Source organism: Myzus persicae, unplaced genomic scaffold, assembly GCF_001856785.1.
Source record: "Myzus persicae strain clone G006 unplaced genomic scaffold, MPER_G0061.0, whole genome shotgun sequence".
NCBI lineage: Eukaryota > Metazoa > Arthropoda > Insecta > Hemiptera > Aphididae > Myzus > Myzus persicae.
In genome coordinates, this window is record NW_019103979.1 from 92,533 (window position 1) to 115,965 (window position 23,433).

A 23,433-nucleotide genomic window follows, 5' to 3' on the forward strand; every position below is an offset into this window, starting at 1 on the left:
GTCGGCTAAACCGATATATACTGACGATCGTATTTCACGTCCCACAGGTGTGTTTGGGCGACACCGTCATGGTGGACGTGGAGAACGCCATGATGGAGGAGTCGACGTCCGTCCACTGGCACGGGCACCATCAGCGCAACTCACCGTACATGGACGGCGTGCCGTACGTGACGCAATGTCCAGTTCCGCCTCACAGTTCGTTCAGGTACGTGTACCTGGCCGACAACGAGGGCACGCACTTCTGGCACTCGCACTCCGGCTGCCAGAGGGGTGACGGCGCGTTCGGGTCGTTCATAGTGCGGTCCCCAAAGTCGAGGGACGTGCACCGCGACATGTACGACGTGGACGTGCACGTCATCACGGTCACTGACTGGCTGCACGAGCTGGGCATCCGCAAGTTCCTCGCCCACTACCACGGTTCGGGCAATAACAAGCCAGAGACCATTTTGATAAACGGCCGCGGCCGTTACAAAGTCTTCGACGGCGGTTACCGCACGCCCCTCACTCAGTTCAACGTGACCAGAGTGAGTACCAAACAGACCACATGCTGTATTATATAAATATAGAAACATTATAACCCGCGGGAGGGATCGCATGCATATAATTAATACTGTATTGTGCGAGTACATGCCTTGTAAGTTGTAACTGTAACAACTCGGGCGATTCGTTTGTATTGCCATCAGTTTACTTAACCCGTCGTCCCATCATGGCTTACAATAATTATGGGGCAAAATGATCCCTTTATGCCTACTGGCAATGATAAAGTCATAATAAGTTGATGTTTGATAAACTATTAAAGTATGATAATTGATTAAATCTGTGGATTAGTTAAAATATATTCCATAAGCCATATTATTTCGCCAAAAGCTGAGTAGGTCCTAACCTAACCTTCCTATTCAATCCTTCTGCTTATAGAAGTGTAATAACTGTATATTAATCTCAATCTGTGGGATGTGGGCACAGTGTTTATGTGGAGTTATATTATACGAGTTTTTAATAATTGGCGACTTAAGTGATCCTAAATTTAGCATAAAATATGGAAAGAAACACATATACATTAATTTTGTGAGTGAGAAAATGAATAACACCTAAGTAGCTAGGTAGGTAGTTTAATATGGGTAATGATATTAAATGCAGGTTTAAATATTGTATAATTTGATGTAAAGTTTATTCACCATAAAAATTTCATTTCCTACTTGAATAACTTGATTTTAAATAAGTACCTAGTTTTTAATAAGCGCTCCATTTAAAATATTGTTAAATATTGATCAGCAAAATATGACTGTTATACGTATATGTATTAAATTAAATTTAATACAGTTTCTTGGCACGATTGATTAGTTGTAATGGTTTTATCAGTTCTCATATAATATAAGGTATAAAATTTAAATCAATTGAAATTAACATCAATGTTAAATGTTTTAATATTTTTATTTTGTTTAGGGGAAACGATATAGGTTTAGACTGATTAACGCTGGATTCCTAAATTGTCCAATTTCAATGAGTATCGATAATCATACGTTTACGATGATTGCAACAGATGGATATAACGTTCAACCAGTAGTAGGTGAATAATCTAGTTACACTTAAGACTTAAAAAATAAACTAAAACAATAACGCTATTCGATTCACATAAATAACTAAAACAGTGATAATAATATGACGTACATGTTTACAGTTGATTCGTTTGTAAGTTATGCTGGTGAACGCTGGGATTTTGTTGTCGAAGCAACAGCTAATGTTGGCAATTATTGGATGCGATTTAGAGGACTGATGGACTGCGATGAACGGTTTACCAAGGCCTTTGAAGTATCGATTTTGCATTATGACGGAGCTGGTGACGAGGAACCAGAGGGCACACCAACATATGACAATACACTTCATTCCGGAATTGTAAATATAATGCACAATTAAAAAATAATATCAACGGTTTTTTGTTTTATGATTGTTTTTAATATTTAACTAATGCAATTAAATACTCAATGATTGCAGCAATTAAATGCACTGAATAAAGGATCTGGTTTAATGGACACTGCCACTGTATCAGAATTAGAAGACGCAACACCCCCCAAAAATGACCTTCGTTTAGAGAAAAAACCAGATGTAACATTATTTATGTCATATGATTTTTATTCTCTAGATAATCCACATTTCCACAAACCTATGTTATATGGATTCAAACAAGGTTAATAATAATTAGTTTATTTTATGAATTAATAAAATACGATTGTTTTGGTGAAATCAGTTTAATGAATACATTTTTTTATATTTTTTTATATTTATGTGTTATATAGTGTCGCACAGGTCTGAACGTGTGTACACACCACAAATTAACAAAATGTCTTTCAAGCTTCCATCATTTCCATTATTATCTCAAAGGAATATGATAGAACCTTGGATGAGTTGTGATCATATAAAGAAGGATTGCTCAAACGAATTCTGTGAGTGTACGAACATTATAAGAGTTCCTCTGGGGTCAATCGTTGAACTATTTCTCATTGATAAAGGTAAATAAAACTATTGGAAAAAAATTAGAACGTACAGGTACAATTAATTGACTATATTTACTCATTAATGTTAAGGTGTGACCTACAACGCAAATCATCCATTCCATTTGCACGGACATCCGTTTAGAGTAGTTGCAATGGAAAGAGTTGGAAACCATACTACTGTAGAGGAGATAGAACAAATGGATAGAGATGGGCGCATTGTAAGAAATCTTCTGACTGCACCTCTTAAAGACACCGTGACAGTACCAGATGGCGGATTTACGATATTGCGCTTCTTAGCCGACAATCCTGGTAAGTCGTCAACGTAAGATAGATTACATTTTTAGAACTTCTCAAAAATTGACAATACCCAAGTACTTACCTAATGATTTTATATAATAGGTTATTGGTTATTTCATTGTCATATTGAGTTCCACGTCGAAGTGGGCATGGCAACTGTGTTCAAAATCGGCGAAGACTGGGAAATGCCACCATCACCTCCTGGTTTTCCGAGATGTGGAAATTATAACGGTAAAGGATTAGTGTCAATACTGAATCCTGAGGACATGGATTCAGTGTACCCAATCATTAATGGATCCAGGCAGAAGGATGAATTGGATGACGTAGATATCGAAAGTCGTACCAATATGATATCCACATTAGGTAAATGGTGGCCATTCGTCGGAGGTGCGCATCCTTATGTAGCATCTGCTGCTAGTATCAACTCATCGTACTTCTCAATTTTATTGTGTATTGTGATAAGCTTTTTAGTCATTGAATGACGTGTAGTTATAATGAGTAATAAGCTTATTGTTTATTGAATTTTGTATTATAAAATTTATAGTTGTAATTGTAAATTTAAATGTATTGTGAATTGTGATATGTACATATTATATTATAATATTATGAATAAACTAAATGTTTACTATGATCGTTGTGAGTTATGGTGTCTTTTATTCAAATTGGTTCATAGGTGGCTAGCCACTATGTACCTACTAATTACAATATGAGAATTCGCTTATACGTTTTTTTATACTTTAATAACGTGGAGCTTCCTCCCGCATTTAAAATACCTTGTTCCTGAAATAAATATTTTATATTAGAATTGATATAGATACACAAATACAAATTGGTTTTAATTTGAAATGTATGATAGAAATTTAAATTTATATTAAAAAGAAAATATTATAAATTTTTAATTATTTATGTTTTTTTTTTAAGCTACCAATATAAAATTATTACAGCTTAACAATAAAAAAGCCCAATAGAAATATATACTGACGAAAAAGAAAAGAAAACAGTCAGAGATTAAGAAAGTTAACAAACTGAAACCTACAATAACAAAACGAAAAAAATAAACATAAAAAAAAAAGGTTGAACAAACGTTTGAGAAAATTTAAACCAATTTAATCAAATTAAGAATCCATCATTTTCGAATTATTTATGTTAAATGTCTAAAAAAGTATAGAACCTCTTTGAATTTGAACTCTGTTGAAATTTTATGTCAAGTCATTACCCGACAAAAAAATCAGTCGACGTTAAAAGTAATATTATTTAAAAATTAAGGGATTCGTGAAATATGTACCTATCAATTCATTAGCTTATAACTCTCATCCAATACATTTTAAACATTATTTTTGAATAACCTTAATTTGTACCTACTTAAATTAATAAGTTTTAAACATATGTACCTAGGTATGTACATTGATTAATTACTATAATTTATTAGAACCTACCTAATTATTGAAACATTTGAACATTTGGTCTCGTAGGTAATTGATGATATTTTTGCATTAATAAATTGACTAAAATTACTTGAACGACATTGTAATGATTTGTTAATACAGTTATACCTGCGGACCTGCAATGCCGGTGGAATCAAATAGGTAATTAATTTTTGTTTTTATACATTATGAGTACATAAATTATTTATAGGTATGTAACTACCGAAAGAGTACAGGCAACAGCGTGAAGGTAAAAAATCACTCCTCTGTAATAGTAGGTGTTGACTGTAGAGTGTAGGTCACTGTAATGAATGAGTTAAATTCCAATTCAATTACCAATCATTGTACAATGAAAAACGATACCGAGTGGAGATAGTCTGTCAGTCTATTTTTCTGAAGATTTTTTAGTAAATGTATATTGTTATTAGTAGGTACTAGGTACTTACTTAATTAATTTTTTTATTCTTAATATGGTTGAACTAATTGTCGGCCAAAACAATTCGCATAGGGTACCTATCTCTGTTACATATTATAATATATAATTATTTTAATATCATTTCATATAATATTACTATAGGTAGCTGTTATTAACTTATAAGCCACTATCTACCTGGCTACCTAAACCGGCGTAAATAGATTCATGGTATAAATAGCTTAACATTGTATGGGTGTACATGTAGAATAATATAGGTACCTACAAAAATCATTAATTTATTGTATGAACTATGAATACAAAATAGATACCGACTAACCGAGCGATCAATCTGTTTTGATATGGTTGTGTTTGTACTCTGTGATAGACTCATACCTAATACATATTGATAGGTAATGCATAACAATATTATTATAGACAATATTGATACCTACCTTGGATAGTCCAAGGTAGATTTATAAATCCACCTTGATTGATAATATAATATAACAATCTTAGATAACAATGGAGCTAAGTACTTATCAATACTTTTATCGGACCATGAGGATATTATATTCAATTTTGAACACTTCCGCATTCGTATTCAACTGTGAGTTTATCATTTATTCAAGATCTTATTCAGTTTAAAGAAGTCTCTTTGTTGAAATCAGATATTTCCGAATTTACAAAATCCCGAATAAGTACCTACCTACTAATTGTGTTTCATTCTAACAAAGACCTGCGATTTCTCCGCTCCGAATAATTCAATATGCATTTCTAGTGCAGTCTTTAGCATTTTGAATTTATTCTTGTGAGTTGGTACTGTAGTTTGTCGAATTATCATTTCAACATCCTCATCCGCTTCATTTGGAAAACGATTTCAATCCGCCAGTTAAGAGCCCACGGATTTCACCGAACTCATTACTATACTACATCTCTATCGTACTTACACTGATTTGAATGTCAAAATATAGGTACCCTAATTTCATTATGTTATTATTCAATTTAATTGTGAATTTTTCAATTTTAATTATTATATAGACTATAGAGTATCTTCATTGTCAATGGCTACACCCCCGATTGAAGCGTAAACCGCGTGAGAGTCGCCACCTATTTTTCTTAACTTCACCAAGATCTCAATAACTGTCGGGCGAGGCAACAGTCTCGTTTCATCGCTTAGTCATAAACGCAGTATAGGTAGCTCCCAAAAGATTTTTTTCCCTGAAAACTTGTGTATTACGAGTTAAGAACAATTGAGCAATTAAAATTTGTCGATCAGACTTAGTTTCAAAGTTATAACCTCTTAAAGTACGCGTCTTGCGTATTTCAATTTCAACCGTCCGTCACCCCATCGGAGATTGTAATTATTTTATTCACAAAAACATAAATAACAAGGCTGGACAATTTAACTATTTTTTTTAACTCATTAAGTTAATATAGAATAATGTAAGTTAATTAGAAAATAAAAGTAACTTAACTTACAGTAGAACCTCTTTAATCTGTCACCTTCCGGACTGGGGGTGTGGTCGGAACGCGAAAAAGGTCGGATTATCCATGGACCTTAGGTCTATTAACTAGGTTAATAGGTCTATGGGATTATCAGAATACTTGTTGAAAAAACACACAGCTGTACACACAATATAAATTGTAACAAATGTTTAAAACGTAATAAAATAATAGGTATATTTCTACTTTACGGGACACCTTTTTTTTTGCAATTTTTATTATTGAAACTTAAGTAGTTAAGTACGCTGAAAACGATGGTGAAGTCAGAATTTGGCGCTCGGACATAGTTACGAAGTTATAGCACTTCAAAGTTAGTAGATATCATGTTAAATAACTTTAAAAATGCCCGATTTTCGTCGGGCTATTCTGGCAGGTCTTACTGACTATACGTTGCCATGCTGTATAACTCGGGTTCGATCCCGGGTCCGGTAATTAATGAATGTCATTATTTTATTATCTTTATTAGGTGTTAAATTAATTAAAAAATTTAAACAAAGTTATTTATTTGACGTGTCTACGTTGCCAGTGGTTGCCACCGAAGCTGCTTGTCGTTCCCATCGCCATTACCGTCGCTATCTTCACTCTCGTATTCATCGTATTCCTCGTCCACGTGTTCTTCATCGCTGTCAATGCTGTCGTCGCTACTGTCACCGCCACCTTCATTGCCATCATGACCAACGTATTCGGTGTTGTTTATGTTATAAACTAGATCTGCGTGTTTTAGAAATTCAGCTGTCGCCTGTCGGGTCCAATTTATGAGCCCGACAGTGTTTAGTAAACATATACTTGGCCAAGTATCCCGCATAAAATGATTTTTTACGACAGTAGTTTGACATGGAGGCTTTTGAATGTCTCCATGAACTCTCAATGGTATTAGAATGGACGCCTGTCTCCGGGTCTTTGAAATGGAGACTATGGTTAAGTGTCATATACTCATATGCACATAGCCTTCGTTATTTAAGGTATTGTAAGCCTACAAAACAAAAATTAAAGTGTCCCGTAAAGTAGAAAAGTTCCAAATAATATACATATATGTAATGAACACAAAAGAACACTGTCGTAACACAAAATGAACACACCGATGGAAACTACTAGTTACTTTTAAAGCGGACTAGCGATAAGGGAAATATTAAACTAGCAATTAATTTTATACATATATTTACTAAAAATTGGAAAATCCAAATTGTATTTTTAAATTACATAGTATTCATATCAATAATACTGTGGTCGGTTCAGACGGAGCGGCGGACGAGAGGGGTTCTACTGTAGTTAAAAATAAGTTACTTATTTTTAAATATAAAATTAATAATTATTCCCAACTATCTTTTTTTAAAGCTAATAAATAACATAATAATTCAATGAATGTCTTACAATTTTTAAGTAAAATACATTTGCAATAAAATTAGTTACTGTAGGTACTTATTTATATATTATACTTTAATCAATGATGAAATCCAAGTTTGTCAACGTAAATGATCCATAACTATACCAAATATTATAGTAATCAAATTCATTTTTATTTATTAGTAGGGCTCGGAATTTTTAGCAAAATAAATCCTTAAAAAAGCATTTTAAGTTGCCAAAAAAAGCAAAAAAAAGCATTTATTAAATTTAATTCTAAAAAACAAATTTCAATTACACATAAAATTAAATATTATAAAAGGAATTTACGACCATATATTTAGTCACGTTACTTTCATTAAAACTCATAATAATAGGTGCTAATATAATTTTAATTTTTAACTTTTGGCATTTTGACGATTGTAGAGAGCACTATACCGACTATACCTCACTGATTGTCGATTGATATTTACCAGTCAACTAAAGTATTGGATAGCGTCGTGCTATAAAAATACGCAGGTATAATTCAGATAATTTTTTATTTCCTTGAGTCATAAATACAACTATAGATAATTGTAGATAAAACTATTTTGGCACAATGACCATCGTTATTTTATCAGTTATACATTAATTACTTGTTTTTTCACTGGTTTTATAATTTCTGGTAATATTAATTTAGTTCAAGTATAATATTCATAGAAATAAGTTAAATTTTGAAGAAAAATGTATAAAAATATAGAAAAAAGAATCAAATAGGAGAAAAAGCAATAAACAGCAGGTTTTGTAGAAAAAGCAAAAAAAAGTTCACTTCATTAAAATCGGAACGATTCAAAACGTATTTATACATAAGAATTATCTTTCTATCTTACTCCCCCCAAAAGAAGCATTTGCTACAAAATCTGAGCCCTATTTATTAGAATATAATTTATTTATTACACAATATTATATAATATCAAATATTATTCAATTATTAGTAAGAATACAAACCATTATTGTATTTTACCATTTTAGTAGACAAATAATATGTTAAAGCTCACAGCTTTTATTATATGCAGTATGAAAACTAAAATGTGAAAAATAATTTTCGACAACATATGACACAATCGAGACATGACAGACTATATTTTGTTAATGTCCACTACTCTGCTATTATATTCAATTACATATTTACATCTGACCGTAGGTCGGTAAGATTTTTTCGATCATAACTTCCAAAAACCATTTCATATACTTTTTTTTTTAAATAAGTACCATTAAATAAAGTATACAAAAATACATGCATATAATGAAGTAAAAATGACTAAAACAACTACTGTATTCGTTCCATATTGAATAAAGTAAAACTTATTAAATTTTACTCAGTATAGGTAACCAAAGAATAGAATAATAACCAAGTGTCTTGTCAAACCCGGTATTTAAATCCTCTCTTAATTCCCTTTTTGATATTAATTTGCTCTTGATAAATTCAGGGATAGACAAAGGTATATAGTTACTACCACGTAACAATACTAAAATCAGATAATCAGAATCACATGGCAAAAACTATATTGTTATAAGATCAAACTATTGTATGTTAATTTTAAGAATTGTATTTAATTATACATTTCCAAATATCCAAACAAATAATCAGCATTTTTTTAAAGATTTCATCTAGGAGAAACAATATAAATGATAAATTAAGGATTAACCCTGGATTTCAAAATTGTCCAATATAAATCATCCATATGAGCTTTGGAAAAGATGGATATTAAGAACAACTAAAGTAGGTGAATAATTTTGGTAAACATGGTGAGATAATATACTAAAATAACAACACTATTTACTTTAACACAAATTACTAACAATTATAACAATATGTACATGTTAACAGTTGATTCGTTTGTAAGTTATGCTGATGAACACTGGGATTTTGTAGTTGAAGCAATGGCTAATGTTGGCAATTATTGGATGGAATTTAGAGGACTGATGGACTGCGATGAACGGTTCACCAAGGCCTTTGAAGTATCAATTTTTCCCTATAATGGAGCTGCTGATGAGGTACCAGAGTCCTGAATATATGACATTACACTTCATTCTGAAATTGTAAATATAATGCACAATTAAAAAATAATAATAAAAGTTTTTTTGTTTTATGTTATAAATAATAATTAAAGCAATTGATTTAAAAAGAGATCAGATTTCATCGATACTTTCACTGTATTACAAATGGCAGACTTAAAAAAAACAAGGTGTGGACCTTAGAACGCAATACTAATATCAACATACCATATTTCAGAATTTTATTATGCAGAGTTATAAGAGTTATATAAGATTTAAGGATTAAAGATTTTAATACGTTTAAGTTTAATTTTAATGAATAGTTAACAAATATATAAATATAAAATATGAACATTAATAAATAAGATGTTTACCATAAATCATTCCAGTTATTCTTTATTCTGGAATTGTCCCAATTGTTGTAATCTTTTTTCATGTTCTTCTAGTTCAGGTGGTTTATCATACTTGAATATCTGAGATGTTTTTTGTTCCTTAACAAAATATCTGAAATAGATATAAACTTGGTGAAATATTATTTTTTTTCACTTTATATTTATACATACAAATCTCTTTCTATTTGACTTTCGCTCTGCCATTCTTTTACTTCATCCATAGTAAAAGAAGAATACTTTAATATTAATAATGTACAACCTCCAGCAATAATCCCTAAAATACCCCCTGAAATGAACACACATAAATTTAGAGGATAGATTGTCATTTAGTTGAAACTTTTGATATTTATTTTTTTAAATAAATTGATTTGGCTTTTTTAAATCAAATAACATAATAAAATACAAAGTTTTATCTTGATTGTCTCGTTTATACAAAATACAAGCTATAAACTATTTTTATTACCTTTTTTTAAAAAACAATGTATTAATACTAAATAGTGTTTTCATTGCATTGTTTTAATTTTGTACTTAGTTTTTTTCCAATAGTAGATTAAAAATAAGTTTGGTTGTTGAAAGATATGTTTTTTCTAATTACTGCATAGTGAATTAACAGGAAATATCACACTACACTATTACTGTTCAAAATATTAAGAGGATGTTAGAGCACTATTTTTTTTCTTTCTCTGACCCATGCGCAACATAGCATATTTAAATTTAGCAGAACCAGTGTTGTTACTTTTAATATTAGAGTGAATTAACATATTATCAAACTTTAAGTTAAGAACATTACCTATGTCCCTATGCTTGCTATTTAATCATATTTAAAATTGTATGCATGTTATCAGCGTGTAAATAATTAAATTACTAAAAATGCTTACAAAATGTATAAAAATCCAAAGTAGACACAAGCAATGTTTTTAGCTTAAAGTTTGATAGTAGCTGATTTCACTCTAATATTGAAAAAAACAACACAGGGTTGGTTCTGCTGAACATATTAAATCTGCTATGTTGAGTGTGGGTCAGAGTGAGAAAACAAATGGTGCATCCTCTTAATACAATTATATGACAGATAAGAAGACTAGAGATATATGTTAAACGCAAAGTCCTAAATGTTTTATATGTATTTGTATTTACATTATTCATATGATGTATTATGTTCAATGTTATCAAAAGTACTTACCCAATGTAGATCCAACAATAAAACCTTTCATACCAAAACTTATTCTTGCAATTCCACCAACTACAAAACCAGCTGTAGCATAACTAATTAAAGTTACATTTTGTGTGTACGCATTTACAGCAGTTACTACAGTTCTGAAAATGAAAATAATGATATGCCAATAGTAAATACGTTACTTTTCTCTATTATAATATTTATAACTGTGCCTTTTTTTTTTTGTTCTTACACTATGTAAACATTATAATTTATAAATGTACTAATTATTTAGAATACTATTTTGTATTGTTATGATAAAAAAAATATTAACAATATAATATAAGACAAAAATTGTGTTTGTGCCTTGAGATACAATACTCTAAGGAACCTGCTTCCAGATGCTGAGTACAATATGATGAATGATGATGGACAAAGGTGTCAATAATTCAACCCAATGTGTTTATTTATTGTACATGACTTAATTGCAACTGTAAAACTATTTGAATAATTTCTGGTGGAGTTGAATTTTCAGTCTGCTGGCGTGAAGGTGCTCGCACTCACTCTGACAGTTCACGTCTAAATATCGGTTGCTCAGGTCTCTATTATATAGTCCTAATCTGTACTACTTCTTTAACGACAAGACCGTGTTAACCCCATTAACTATCAAATGCATGTAAACTAGGTCCAGGAAATGCCATCAAGCCATGCTCTTAAGGCCAAATGTAATATCCCATGTTGTTTTATTATCGACATAACAATGCGTAGTTTCTACTATAAAAATACTATATGAAACATTAGCTATTCAAATATTCTTGATTAATCATCTGTCAAGTTAAAATACTAGAGTACTCTTGAGCGTATTTCTAGTATTATTTAGAACTAGCCTTTTCTACTCGCAAGTTTTTTGCAACACAATTTCTCTTTTCCTATTTCCAGAACTTACTACACACTGATCTCCTAGATAACTATTTTGTTGTTGGCCTAGCCTTGTCTTCCCCTAAGGTTATTAAAATTTAGCACCATTTACTAGTCGACAACCATTTTATGGCGCTCCCATACATATCTAAAGCAGCGGTTCTCACTTTTTTTTCCGCGTACAACTCATGTGTATTATTAATATATCTAGCCGACTAATCTGTCTTTTTCCACTTATGTCTATTTCCATGTGACTATGTTCAAACACAATTTAAAATATTCATTTATTTATTCTCCGTTCTATCCTTTGTGGCCTTTCGCGTACCACTAGTGGTACCATAGTTTGAGAACCTTTAATCTAAAGTATTATATGTATATAGGCGGGATGTCAGTATATGGCAATACACTCAGCATTATTTTATTTTCATACAAAAAAACTTTCATTGATTGTTACAATTAATCCTCTGCAGCCTATTTACTAAAAAAAATTTCAAATTTCTAAGAATAAAATTCTTTTTAAAATGTATTTTAGTCAACAACAACAACCTAACTTATTGAACATTTGGATTTGCAAAAATTGATATAATTCATAGTAGTGTCTAACAAAATATGAAAAGAACAATAATTATCAAGAGTTAGGTCAGATCCTTTCTTTTTTAAATAGATTTGAGTTTTTAAATTTGGAAGCAATCATAATTTATCATATTTAGAAAACAGGTTAATATCACCTTTGCTTTACTACTTTAGTAGATATAAAAAAGTAGCTATTCAGAGATTTTGTTTTTTTTTTTTTAGGAGGAGTAATAACAATATATTTTTTTCTTCCAGAAATTTAAAGATATAATATAATAATATTAGACTATGAAAACTTACGTAAAAGATCCGCAAAATAGTGCTACCCTAGTTCCCCATTTAAAGACACCTCTTGCCATTGCCAGTGTAACTTGAGATTGTAGTTTAGCCTAAAAATATAATGGGCATTATTGTATTTGATTCCACAAATTGAATTTAGATGATTGAATATAATATGACTTTAAATTTCATACTTTGGCTTCAAACTGATTTTGAAACAGTGTTGCTTGGTTCTTCTGAAAAAAATCCTCATAAGCCCGTTTACTGTATGATAAACTTCCATACACACCACCCATCAAACTGCTGTAACATATTGTCGAAAGTATAGCTCTTACATCTGGAGATGGATTGCCATCTTCGCTGAAAACAAGTACACATATTAATAAAACCAAATGGTCCTATTGAAGTTAATTTTGATTAATTAGACATTTATTCATACTCGGTGGAAAATGCGTTCACAACACCTTGCCAACCACCGACTTTTTTTGTATCTAAGATTTCGGTTCCTTCTAAATCGTGTTCATTTTTGTTCAAGAAAAACGCCGGCAGAAAACACCGTGTATGTGATAGTTTTAAACGTCTAAAAAACATAGTTTTAATACATTTATATCATACAATTACTTCAAATGATAAAGTGTTAAGTTAAATTTTTTTTTTTAATTTAAAAACGATATAACCAAGCATTTAAACAGTTAAAAATAAGTATATTATTAATTTAATGCACAAGGCACAAATAAAAAATCAAGCACACTTAACTCATGGACCATGTTATCACAAATAATGTATTATCACCGCTTATCATCTATGGTTTAGGGTGACGCATCTAGATCCTTAGTCAACTAGGTCCTTATGGTTATATTCTTAGATCGTATTATCCAAGGTTAAATTTTCAAATGGACAAATAGACCTAAATAGATCTAACCAAACCAAATATCAGTTCACTGGCTAGCGGTTGCAATATAGAACCATGAGGGACAAATAGTGCACTTTTCAACTAAATCCCTTTGGAGTTTGACCATTTTTATCATTATAAATTCATAATATTGTCATTTGTCTATCAGCAAAAACTAAGTTGGTTTATACATGAATAATTCAATTTAATTTGTCATGACCAGTGGACTAAGGTCTATGTTTAAAATCACCTAAATTTTCTTCTTGATGTTGGAGCATCATAATATTCATAAATCATAATAATATATCCTTAGGTTTACAATTGCCTCAAATTTCATAAGCGCTACCTAGTGGATCGCTCAAGATACTGTTACCTCTACCCTTATAAGCACGATGTAGATAAAATGTTTTACCTACGATGTAGGTCCTACATCGTGCTTATAAGTAAATTCTGCGTACTGTAGAACGGAGTAAATTGGTTTTAGAAAGGAGAGGGGGGGAATGTGAATTTTTTGACTTAATGTGATATATGTAACAAAATACATTTTTTTGCATTTGTCAGTAATAAAATATTGGTAATATAGGTACTCAGATCAGCGAGAGAAACGATCTCACTAGGCAAAATATAGAAAATTATAACAGTCACTTTAAATACCAAATTAAATATTTTAACTCATTTTTTTTTATATCATATTATAGTTATAAATAATACAATTAAAAAAAATTATTTCCTTTAAATCTATAGTCTTTATATTAAACGTGTCAGTTACTAATAATTAAATTATTTTAACTCATTTGTATTTTTGACCAAGACGGCACGACACTGCCATTAATATACATTTTGTGGCAAACTCAATTTCTAGACATCATATGAATACAAATATAAATATCTAATACATTCAATTATTGACATAAGTGTTTATCTGTTTTAGGTTTAATTTGTAACTTTCTTATTGAAGAAATTGTACTTATTAATGTACCCAATAATTTTAAATACCCATTTGGATTATAATAGGCATGATAGAAATAACTAGTTAGGTTAGGTTAGGTTAGGTTAACCTAACTAGTTATTTCTATCATGATAATAGGCATAATAATTATTATATACCTACATTATATTTTTATTCTATTTACATTGTATTGTGTACAAACTTACCTCTCACTGGGTTTTTCAACTTTATATATACGGTTGTTTTTTGTAGAAAAGGTAAATAATTGGTCTGCAGTAAAGACAGAAATTATAAGATAATCACAAGTAGAGTATTTTTAGAGCACCTAGTTATGAATTGAGAAATTGTACACTGTACATTGCCCTATCATAAAATATTTGTTGACTCCATCTAAAGATTTCTTCCACAGTTCCCAAATACTAATTTTTGTAAAGTCATAATTTTAATGCCACCAGTTTTGAAAAAGACAACACAAGTTTATAGGGTACACCATTTTGTTTTTTCCACATAATATAGTCAAGTTAATTGTGTTCAAGGGAAATTTGTATGTATCATTAGGAAAAAAAAGACAAAGTTGAGCGTAATATGACACCTTCATCCCCTCCTGAGACTTTCGTCTATTTAGGTGAAATTTTAATTTTCCTTATAAATTCATATCAAGTTCTACATATCATGGAACAACTTTGAACTTGTTAAATTAGAAATTACTTAAAAAAACAAGTAGCCTAACTTTTTAATTTTTCTAACCCAGCCTAGACATTAACCAACCATTATTTTAATTTCAAATATATTTCTAATTTGACTAGGTACCTACTAAAAAGAATAATTCTAAATTGAAAAATTAATATTTCGTAATTAATTTCTGTGCACCATGTTCAGAAATTAACCTTTTATTTTTACTTTTATTTAGTAGTAATTTTAATGACACCACTTTTTTTTCAAGGTTCCTATATTGCTGCTGTAAACATTTTATTTTTTTGTCTGTAATAAATATATTCCTTTTAAGTATATTAAATTATTCGTTTGTCCTTTAAGTGTACTAACATGTTCTTCAGTATAATCGCCTATGTGCCGAGGATGAGAATACAATTTTTTTCTCTTTGTCGGTACACAATTACTAAAAAAAATAATATATTTTTATTATACATAGCAAACATAATGATAAAATACCTACCTCAAAGATTCAGATCCAATAGTCGGTTGAAATATTGTATTGAACGGAGAAGTTGACAAATTACTTATTGGACTTGTATCACGTGATATTTTAGTAGGTATATTATTTAGAAAATCCGGTGAATTTAATACTACAGCATTATTTGGCATAGTTGTATTCAAAACACTAAATAATACATTTGAACATTAGTTATATATAAATACTTATACTAGTTAAAAATAATTAATATTGTATTTATTATTTAATATACTTTCATCGCCTATTATTCATAGACAATGATGGTACAGCAGTTTGTTTTAAACCTTTAGATATTGGAAACATTGGTAAATATGAATCTTCATTGAAATGCACGGAACATATTTTAATAGGTTTAATTAAAATGTCTTCAACTCCACTTATCTTAATCCATTTTCCCCTTAAATCGGGATTTGTTGGGAAACTATTAAAACATATTAAATATTTTTTCATAATAACTCGTAATATGCATATAAGTATATAGGCAGGTAACTAAAAGATTAATAATAACTATAGATAATTATAGTTATTTGAAAAGCATGATTACTTACGAATGAAAGCTAATTCGAGATTGAGGGTTTTCAGTGGTTTTACTTTTATTACTACACAAAATACATTTATAAACCATTTTCAAAAATATACCTTTGTAGGTATAAACTAAACGCTTTTCTTTATAATTTTCATACCACCAAAAAATCTCATTTGTTATCTTTATACATATTTTTGTGTGCAAATTTACAGAAATAGGTATCATAGAACAATATAAATAAATATATTATACATATCTGTATACAATATATAATATATTTATATCTGTGCCACGGTTATAACCAGGATCTGTGCTTTTACCAGACGCATGGACATAACCACAGAATATATTATTATAATCACTTATCAGTTTCAAAAACATGTGTGATACTGTAAAGAAATACTATACTACTAGTATTAGTACTCGGATATTTCGTATAATTCGTATATTACTATTCTATTGTATTTGCCATTTGGCACTATTTGCTGTGAATGTGAAACAAATTTAATAGTATTGAATACCTATTTATTAAAATATAAATGTTATTCTTTGACATAAATTTTGCCGCAAGGACGTTTATGATTAACATTGGAGCTTAAGTATTTATTTAATAATAGTAAGGCATTTCAAACATATTTTTATTTGATAGTTGTTAATTATATTAATAAGAGGTAGGTAATAAAGTTAACTATTACATTATTATAATTATGACATAAACATGGCAAAGTCTCAAGAAGAAATTGTTCGTATATTTTTTAACCATTTATCAAAATCTAGTTATGATGATGCTAAAGTGTTTATGGTAATTTTTCAATAAAAATAATTTAATGTTGGGTCTATGGTAGATACTATTTAATAATTTATTTTTTAGGAGAAACAACGTTTAGTTAACTTAAACAATGTTTGGCCCAAAGCAATGTTTGATATTCTATGTGATTTTGCTTTGGCTGAAAAGAATTACTATGATACCAATTTTGAGCCTTCAAAAAATAAAATGCTTGAGCGAAAAGAAGACGAGGTACCTACAATAATACAACATGGCGTAATATTAGACCTATTAAATGTTTCCCTTATTTTTCATTGCAGAACTATCTGGACTTTGTGTACAAGACCTTGTTTCAAGACCTCGAAAAACTCAAGTCCGAGGTTGATGATAACTATGTTACAAAATTTATGACTACACTTCTACAGTTTATATCCGTTAGACTCCAGCTTCTTGATTTATATGATAAATTATATGAAATCGGATCTTTGAATAGTTGGATTAATTTTAGTGAGTTATCTGAGACTGTTGAAAATATTCAGAATGATCTTAGCAATTTTTCACCTGTTGATCAAGTATTAAGAATTGTACGGTAAATAATCATTTTAATGTTAAGAGGATGTCAGCGCACTGTTTGTTTTATCTCTCTGGCCCTCGTGCATCATAGACAAAACGCATTTACGCAGAATCATTTTTTTTTTTATGTTTTTAAATAATTTTAAAGGAAAATTACCCATTACAAAATCAACAGAGAACAATATTTTTGAGGGCAGGACTCAATTTGTCTAAATAATGTCTCAAAACAATTTAAACATAATTTAAATTTACAACATTTTTTTTTGAAAATCAAATAATAATAAAATATAAAACCGATATGTCATACCCTCAAAAATATTATCCTCTATAATTTTTGTAATTGGTAATTTTACTCTAAGATTACTCAAAAATCATAAAAAACAATTTTAGGCAGAAGTGTTTTATCTATGTTGTGTGTGAGTCTGAGAGAAAAAACAAAAATTACGTTAACATCCTCTTAAGTATATAAATTTAAATAGATCAATTTAAGCAGATGTTAGCTTTGCATGTTTGGTTTTCATATTCTTTTAAGTATTCTATTTATAATATAATAGTTACAACTTAACCATATTGTCATAAAGTCTGATATATGAATAATGGTTACATATTATATAAATATATTTTGTATAAATTACCTCTATTAGAAACATTTGACTACAGAATATATTGTTTAAACATCCTTTGGATACCTAGACTTAATCTTAAAATATAAAATATATTTTTACAGTTATGAGCTGGATTGCATTCAACATTTATTCAAGTGTCATGAACATTTAGGGGATTGGTCATATTTTAATTCATTGATTAGCCTAAAGGAAAGTAGTGATGCATTTATTGCGTGGGAAAAATGCTATCAAAACCAAGAGGTAATAATCTATATATTAATTATAAATAATACAAATGCATAGGCATGCTCAGGGCCCAGGGAGTATGCAAGGAAAGCTCATTTATGTACTCTTGAAAAGAATTTTAAAATTGGAAATATTTAAGCCGAGGTACAATACAAAATGATGATATATGCTTAACGAAATAGTGAAATAATGTTGTCATATGAAGAATTATAGATCTGAGCAAATTTCACATCAACCACTTGTGAAATATACAATTTTAGTTATTTTTATTTCATTAAAATAAATCTAAATGTTATGCTAGTTTTTTGGATAAAATGGAAGTACTTAATAGTCGACATAAGATGGATGAAAAAATTATAAAAAAGATTTCAATTGTTAAATTGATTTGGTAGTTGGACATTTAGGATGTGATAAGTTAAGAGCAAACTCATGATATTAATTTCATCGAGAATGTATGAACGAGATGATTTTGATGACGACACAGCTCCGCCTCTTACAAGAACTTTCTTGTTGTGAACTTATGGTTAGGTTAGTGAATCTATAGGATTGGTAAAATGTTAACTATATGGTATATATATTATATACATTTTTTTTATTGCAGTCTACCATTCAGTTGATGATATCCACTGCTATATAATATATAGGTATCATAAGTTTAAACTTTAAAATTGAAATCATTACACAGTTAAATATACTTTAATAATTAAATGCATATTAGTATTTTGAATTCATAATTTATGAACTTTGACATACAATTGTGATTTTTAGGGTTGGAGATTCAGTAAATTGTTTACTAGCAAAAGTACTTTACCTCCATTGCTTATATGGTTCAAAAGATTCAAACACATGACAATTTCTAAATTTATGTTGTATTTTTATGGAATACTTATACGACAATCATCATTGCGAGAAGTAAAGAACACAAGTGAAGAAAAAAATTTAAATTTTTTCACAAAGTATGTATACTTTAAAGATATTAGTGTTTTTGTTGCTCATTGTTAAACTATGGCTTAAATAATCATGACTTATAAATTTATTTTAATCAATTGTGAAAAAAAAATCACTGCCTGTTTAGTGTATATGTGTAATTATAGGATGCAACAATTAAAGCAGAAGGCAGAGGCTTTATCTGCAATATTGGTGTACGAAACCCCCGATTATCCTTCTGATAATGACTCTTGTAATGGGAGTTCACCTACTCCACCTACAAGTAGTACTCCACCTATAACTAAAATGGATCCATTTTTTAAGTATAAAGTTATAATTAGCTACCCAAAGGTATTAAAATGATCATGTTCAATTATTTATTTAATTATTAATTATTATTAAATACTTATTTTAGGTCCCAGTTAAATTTGATGTGGTAGAAAAGATAAGAATAAATGATGAAGAAAACTCAGTTAATAAAATTGAAATGATTACAGATGAAAATGTAAGTTTTTGATTTATTCAATTATGTTTCAACACATAATTCTTAAATAGGTATTATGACAAATAAAATATATTATTCTATATAACTATCCAACATAGTATAAATGGGAAGATATATTATCACCAGGTCAAAAGCATTAATCAAATGTTGTACCATTACTTATTTTACATTTTAAAGTGATTATAAATCATTTTACTATAACATTCAAGGGATAAGTCCAAAATATATTTTTCAATTAGTAGTACAGGCAATTAAAGTTTAAACCAATAAGTATTATTTGCTGATAAAAAAAAATGTTAAACCGCTAGTTTCCTACTTTATTGAAAATATAATTTTTACAAAAACACTAAGCAAATATCTGATTCGTTTGTTAAATTCTTTAAAGTTACAGCATAAATTAAATTAACTACACTTATACTAATTTATATCGTAATTGATAAAAACAAGGTAATTAATCCTTTTTTCAGGTTACTTATATGTTTACGAGGGTGGACTTGAAAATAATTTTTATCATGTGTTTTAATGGCAAACCTAAAAATGAAGAGAGGGAGAAAGCAAGCATATTAGAATTTGTTTCAATGCTTCGATGTCATAGATATTTTACTTCTGTTAATAGATAAATAGAAATCTTTATAAAGATTACCTTTAAATTTATATTCTTAATACTTAATAATGTATACATTTTTGTTTCATGTTTGTTTATTAAATTATTAAAATATATGAATAACTGATTATGTTTTGTCATTTTTCAAATTTACTCATTTGGGAGTATATGGCTAGGTTAGAGCTAGTTTATCTTAAGATATACTGGCTTATAATTTAAACCAACTAAACCATACTGTAGAAAACTATAGATATCAACTACAATTGTATATAATAATTAATAATGGTATAGACAGTATCATAAAATACACAATTAAACTATTAGTAGGTTTGGTAGGTTCTAAAAACCATTCAATGTCATAGAAAACACACTGTAATGTTGTATTACCTAGACTTTTTATTAATAGACTGGCCTCAATGTTTTTACCCAGTCAAGATAGGTGATGCTTTTAGGTTACTAAGTTATTCTGATACAGTTCAAAACTGGCTGCATCATTGTGCAGTCAAATATTTGGGTTGGTCAAAAATTATCATACCATATTATATTTGTCTACAAAACATTTTTTTATTATTATCAATTTTACAGTTATTTACTAGAGCAAAAAATATTTTCTTTTAAAAAATAAATAATTACTATTACTCTTTTTCTTTGGTATAAACCTTTATTTTTATAACATTTTTATTATTTATTCAAGTATAATTACTTTTATTGATGCTATCAAAAAGTGTTCACACAATTTTCATTAAAATGTGAATAATTGTCTGATAAATGAGAGAAAATAATGCTACATGTATATGTAAAATAAATAAATATTAAATATGTTTGGCAAACATAATATTAATTATTTATTATTATTATGATGTACGACTTATTGTTTATTGGTGTGTCATTAAATCATTAAAAAAAATCATAAAACTTGAACTTTTTATCATCAACTTTTCTTCGGACCAGTCTTAATACAATTATAATTTATTACTTATAACAAATGCCAATTTACTTCTGAGTAAAAACTATAAAATATGTCCTATGTATTATTTTCTACAGCCTATAGGTAACACCAAAATTTATTAAAATATTACTTATTAATTACAGAGGTATAACAATAATTATAAAATCCTCGTTAGTGAGATCGTTTTTTGAATAAATAACTTCTTTAAAATTGGATACCGATATTTTATTAAATTCCATAACTTGTTGACATCATTTAAAATAAAACAACTAGGTACCTATAATCATTATGCATGAATACAAAAACAAGAAAACTTAGTGAACACAACACATTGCAACATTTACATCATACATTGATATAAATTATAATCAAATTGTAAAATAATGTATAAAATAAAATCCAAATCCATTTTGCTGTATACAAGGAAATGTATAGGACTTATAGTCAACCGTAATAATCTTGTAATAACAAGTTGTTGATGTTGCTGAGAATAAAATAATCATAATAATTAAGAATGATTACAAAACCAAGGAAACTTTTATTGAATTGACTAATCACAGTAAATAATCTTCATTATTTATTTATAATAATTTATATTATAATATATTTGACATTCACATTATTATAATTATTATTAATGCACCTTGCCATCTTGTATATTAAAGTAATTTAATTTTCATATTTGGGTATATAATACAAATTATAACACTATAACAGTCAATAATAAATAATTAAGTAAATACCTATCATGCTATAGTAAAATAGAGTAAAATATATGCACATAACATTGACATAAGTACCCATATTGTGTTGGTTCATTATAGGTATATTTATGTGCTGAATATATGTTTTTAAATTCTTAAGTGATTTATTTTTATTTTTAATGAAGGAAGTATGATTATTGTGAATTAAATATGCAGTCATACAGGAAATAATTAACATTAAAGTATGAAAATAAATTATACCCAATTTAATGTTTGATCTTATTTTCTATTTAAGCTACAATAGTGGGGGATTGAGGATCTTTATGAGATACCACTGTATGAAATGGGTTGGGGGGGGGCATATAGGCCAGTCTCCTACTACAATCACAGTTGAGCAAGTTCATGTTTTTTTAAATACTTTAATTAAAGAAATTACATTTTTGGTAACTTACTTAACACTATCCTAATTTATTTTTTTACCAATTCAAATCTATAAACTGATTTTAAAGTATTTATTTAAATTATATATAGAATCTATTTAATTAAAGTTTTTGTCGTTACTAAAATAATGATTTACAGTAAACAAAACGAAAAATATTTTTTACACGACAACAAAATCGATTGAAATGTAATAAAATAAAGTAAAATTGGGAACAAAATAAATTAACTTTTGAACTTGGCACATAAAAGAACATTTAATTAGCTTATTTTACGTTAACAAAAAACAATTAAGTTAAGTTAGTAGTTAATATCAGATTAACTATAATTCGTCAAACCGCAGCCTAGACTGCAACTCCTTACAAAAATTCAATACTACAAATAAATATTCAAATATTATTTACATCCAGAGCCCAGAAGTGAGGTCTTTTCGACTCGGTTAGCATAACCAGCCAGGAGCCAGCCTAGTGTCACGTTATAATGGTACATTCGGCCTCTGCAGAACTTAGAACTGGTAATCTAACTCCGTTCTGTGATCTCTTGGCCCGGTGTCGCACGTACCTACCTAATCGATTACTCAACTTATGATATTGATAAAAAATGCGTCTTGGTACGTATCCAACTCCACACAGACTTAAACATTGAATCAGTTAGTCTATAGCCACTAAGAAGCACTATACCCAGGGTTACCATAATGTTTTTAGACCAAATCCGGACATCAGTTCAGTGGGGG

The 23,433-nt window shown here is 29.0% G+C and overlaps 3 protein-coding genes and 1 long non-coding RNA gene across 13 annotated transcripts in view; 2 read left to right on the top strand and 2 right to left on the bottom strand.

Annotated features, from left to right (window-relative positions):
• LOC111037160 (laccase-1-like) overlaps positions 1–3,433 on the top strand; it is a 36,872-nt gene extending 33,439 nt beyond the window's left edge. For 7 of the 8 annotated variants that reach the window (XM_022319546.1, XM_022319543.1, XM_022319544.1 and 4 more), the window contains 7 exons: positions 48–524; positions 1,444–1,567; positions 1,679–1,893; positions 1,993–2,185; positions 2,295–2,507; positions 2,583–2,801; positions 2,892–3,271. In XM_022319546.1, coding sequence (XP_022175238.1) covers positions 48–524; positions 1,444–1,567; positions 1,679–1,893; positions 1,993–2,185; positions 2,295–2,507; positions 2,583–2,801; positions 2,892–3,271 — 1,821 coding nt within the window. Of the gene's footprint in view, positions 1–47; positions 525–1,443; positions 1,568–1,678; positions 1,894–1,992; positions 2,186–2,294; positions 2,508–2,582; positions 2,802–2,891 lie in introns of all 8 variants that reach the window. The other variant, XM_022319549.1, reaches the window with a different exon arrangement.
• A 5,838-nt stretch (positions 3,434–9,271) lies between these two features.
• LOC111037167 (RPII140-upstream gene protein) lies at positions 9,272–13,577 on the bottom strand. The gene is made up of 7 exons (XM_022319556.1): positions 13,264–13,577; positions 13,019–13,184; positions 12,846–12,934; positions 11,082–11,215; positions 10,073–10,187; positions 9,884–10,013; positions 9,272–9,546 (listed from the first exon to the last, which is right to left on the bottom strand). Exons 1-6 carry the CDS (start codon positions 13,413–13,415, stop codon positions 9,899–9,901), a joined length of 771 nt encoding a protein of 256 aa, XP_022175248.1. The 5' UTR covers positions 13,416–13,577; the 3' UTR covers positions 9,272–9,546; positions 9,884–9,898.
• A 1,038-nt stretch (positions 13,578–14,615) lies between these two features.
• On the bottom strand, positions 14,616–16,677 carry LOC111037166. 2 transcript variants are annotated; one of them, XR_002604851.1, is made up of 4 exons: positions 16,406–16,677; positions 16,142–16,278; positions 15,840–16,004; positions 14,616–15,782 (listed from the first exon to the last, which is right to left on the bottom strand). It is a non-coding gene; the product is annotated as an uncharacterized LOC111037166 (long non-coding RNA). The 2 variants fall into 2 exon arrangements; XR_002604850.1 differs by having other exon boundaries at positions 16,090–16,278.
• Positions 16,678–16,795: 118 nt separating this feature from the next.
• LOC111037165 (KICSTOR complex protein C12orf66-like) lies at positions 16,796–20,739 on the top strand. 2 transcript variants are annotated; one of them, XM_022319554.1, is made up of 8 exons: positions 16,796–17,185; positions 17,255–17,401; positions 17,470–17,738; positions 18,450–18,588; positions 19,342–19,529; positions 19,668–19,851; positions 19,916–20,005; positions 20,473–20,739. In XM_022319554.1, exons 1-8 carry the CDS (start codon positions 17,102–17,104, stop codon positions 20,623–20,625), a joined length of 1,254 nt encoding a protein of 417 aa, XP_022175246.1. In that variant the 5' UTR covers positions 16,796–17,101; the 3' UTR covers positions 20,626–20,739. The 2 variants fall into 2 exon arrangements, with proteins under 2 accessions (XP_022175246.1, XP_022175247.1); XM_022319555.1 differs by having other exon boundaries at positions 16,825–16,999.
• Positions 20,740–23,433: the final 2,694 nt, after the last annotated feature.

Excerpts from the sequence above, each read along its gene's own strand:
- LOC111037165 (XM_022319554.1), top strand. The coding sequence starts at position 17,102 with ATGGCAAAGTCTCAAGAAGAAATTGTTCGTATATTTTTTAACCATTTA. Across the intron at positions 17,402-17,469 it reads TTGAGCGAAAAGAAGACGAG|AACTATCTGGACTTTGTGTA; the intron begins GTACCTACAATA and ends TTTTCATTGCAG. Across the intron at positions 20,006-20,472 it reads AAATGATTACAGATGAAAAT|GTTACTTATATGTTTACGAG; the intron begins GTAAGTTTTTGA and ends TCCTTTTTTCAG.
- LOC111037167 (XM_022319556.1), bottom strand. The coding sequence starts at position 13,415 with ATGTTTTTTAGACGTTTAAAACTATCACATACACGGTGTTTTCTGCCG. Across the intron at positions 13,185-13,263 it reads GTGAACGCATTTTCCACCGA|CGAAGATGGCAATCCATCTC; the intron begins GTATGAATAAAT and ends ACTTGTTTTCAG. Across the intron at positions 10,188-11,081 it reads TATTGTTGGATCTACATTGG|GGGGTATTTTAGGGATTATT; the intron begins GTAAGTACTTTT and ends TGTTCATTTCAG.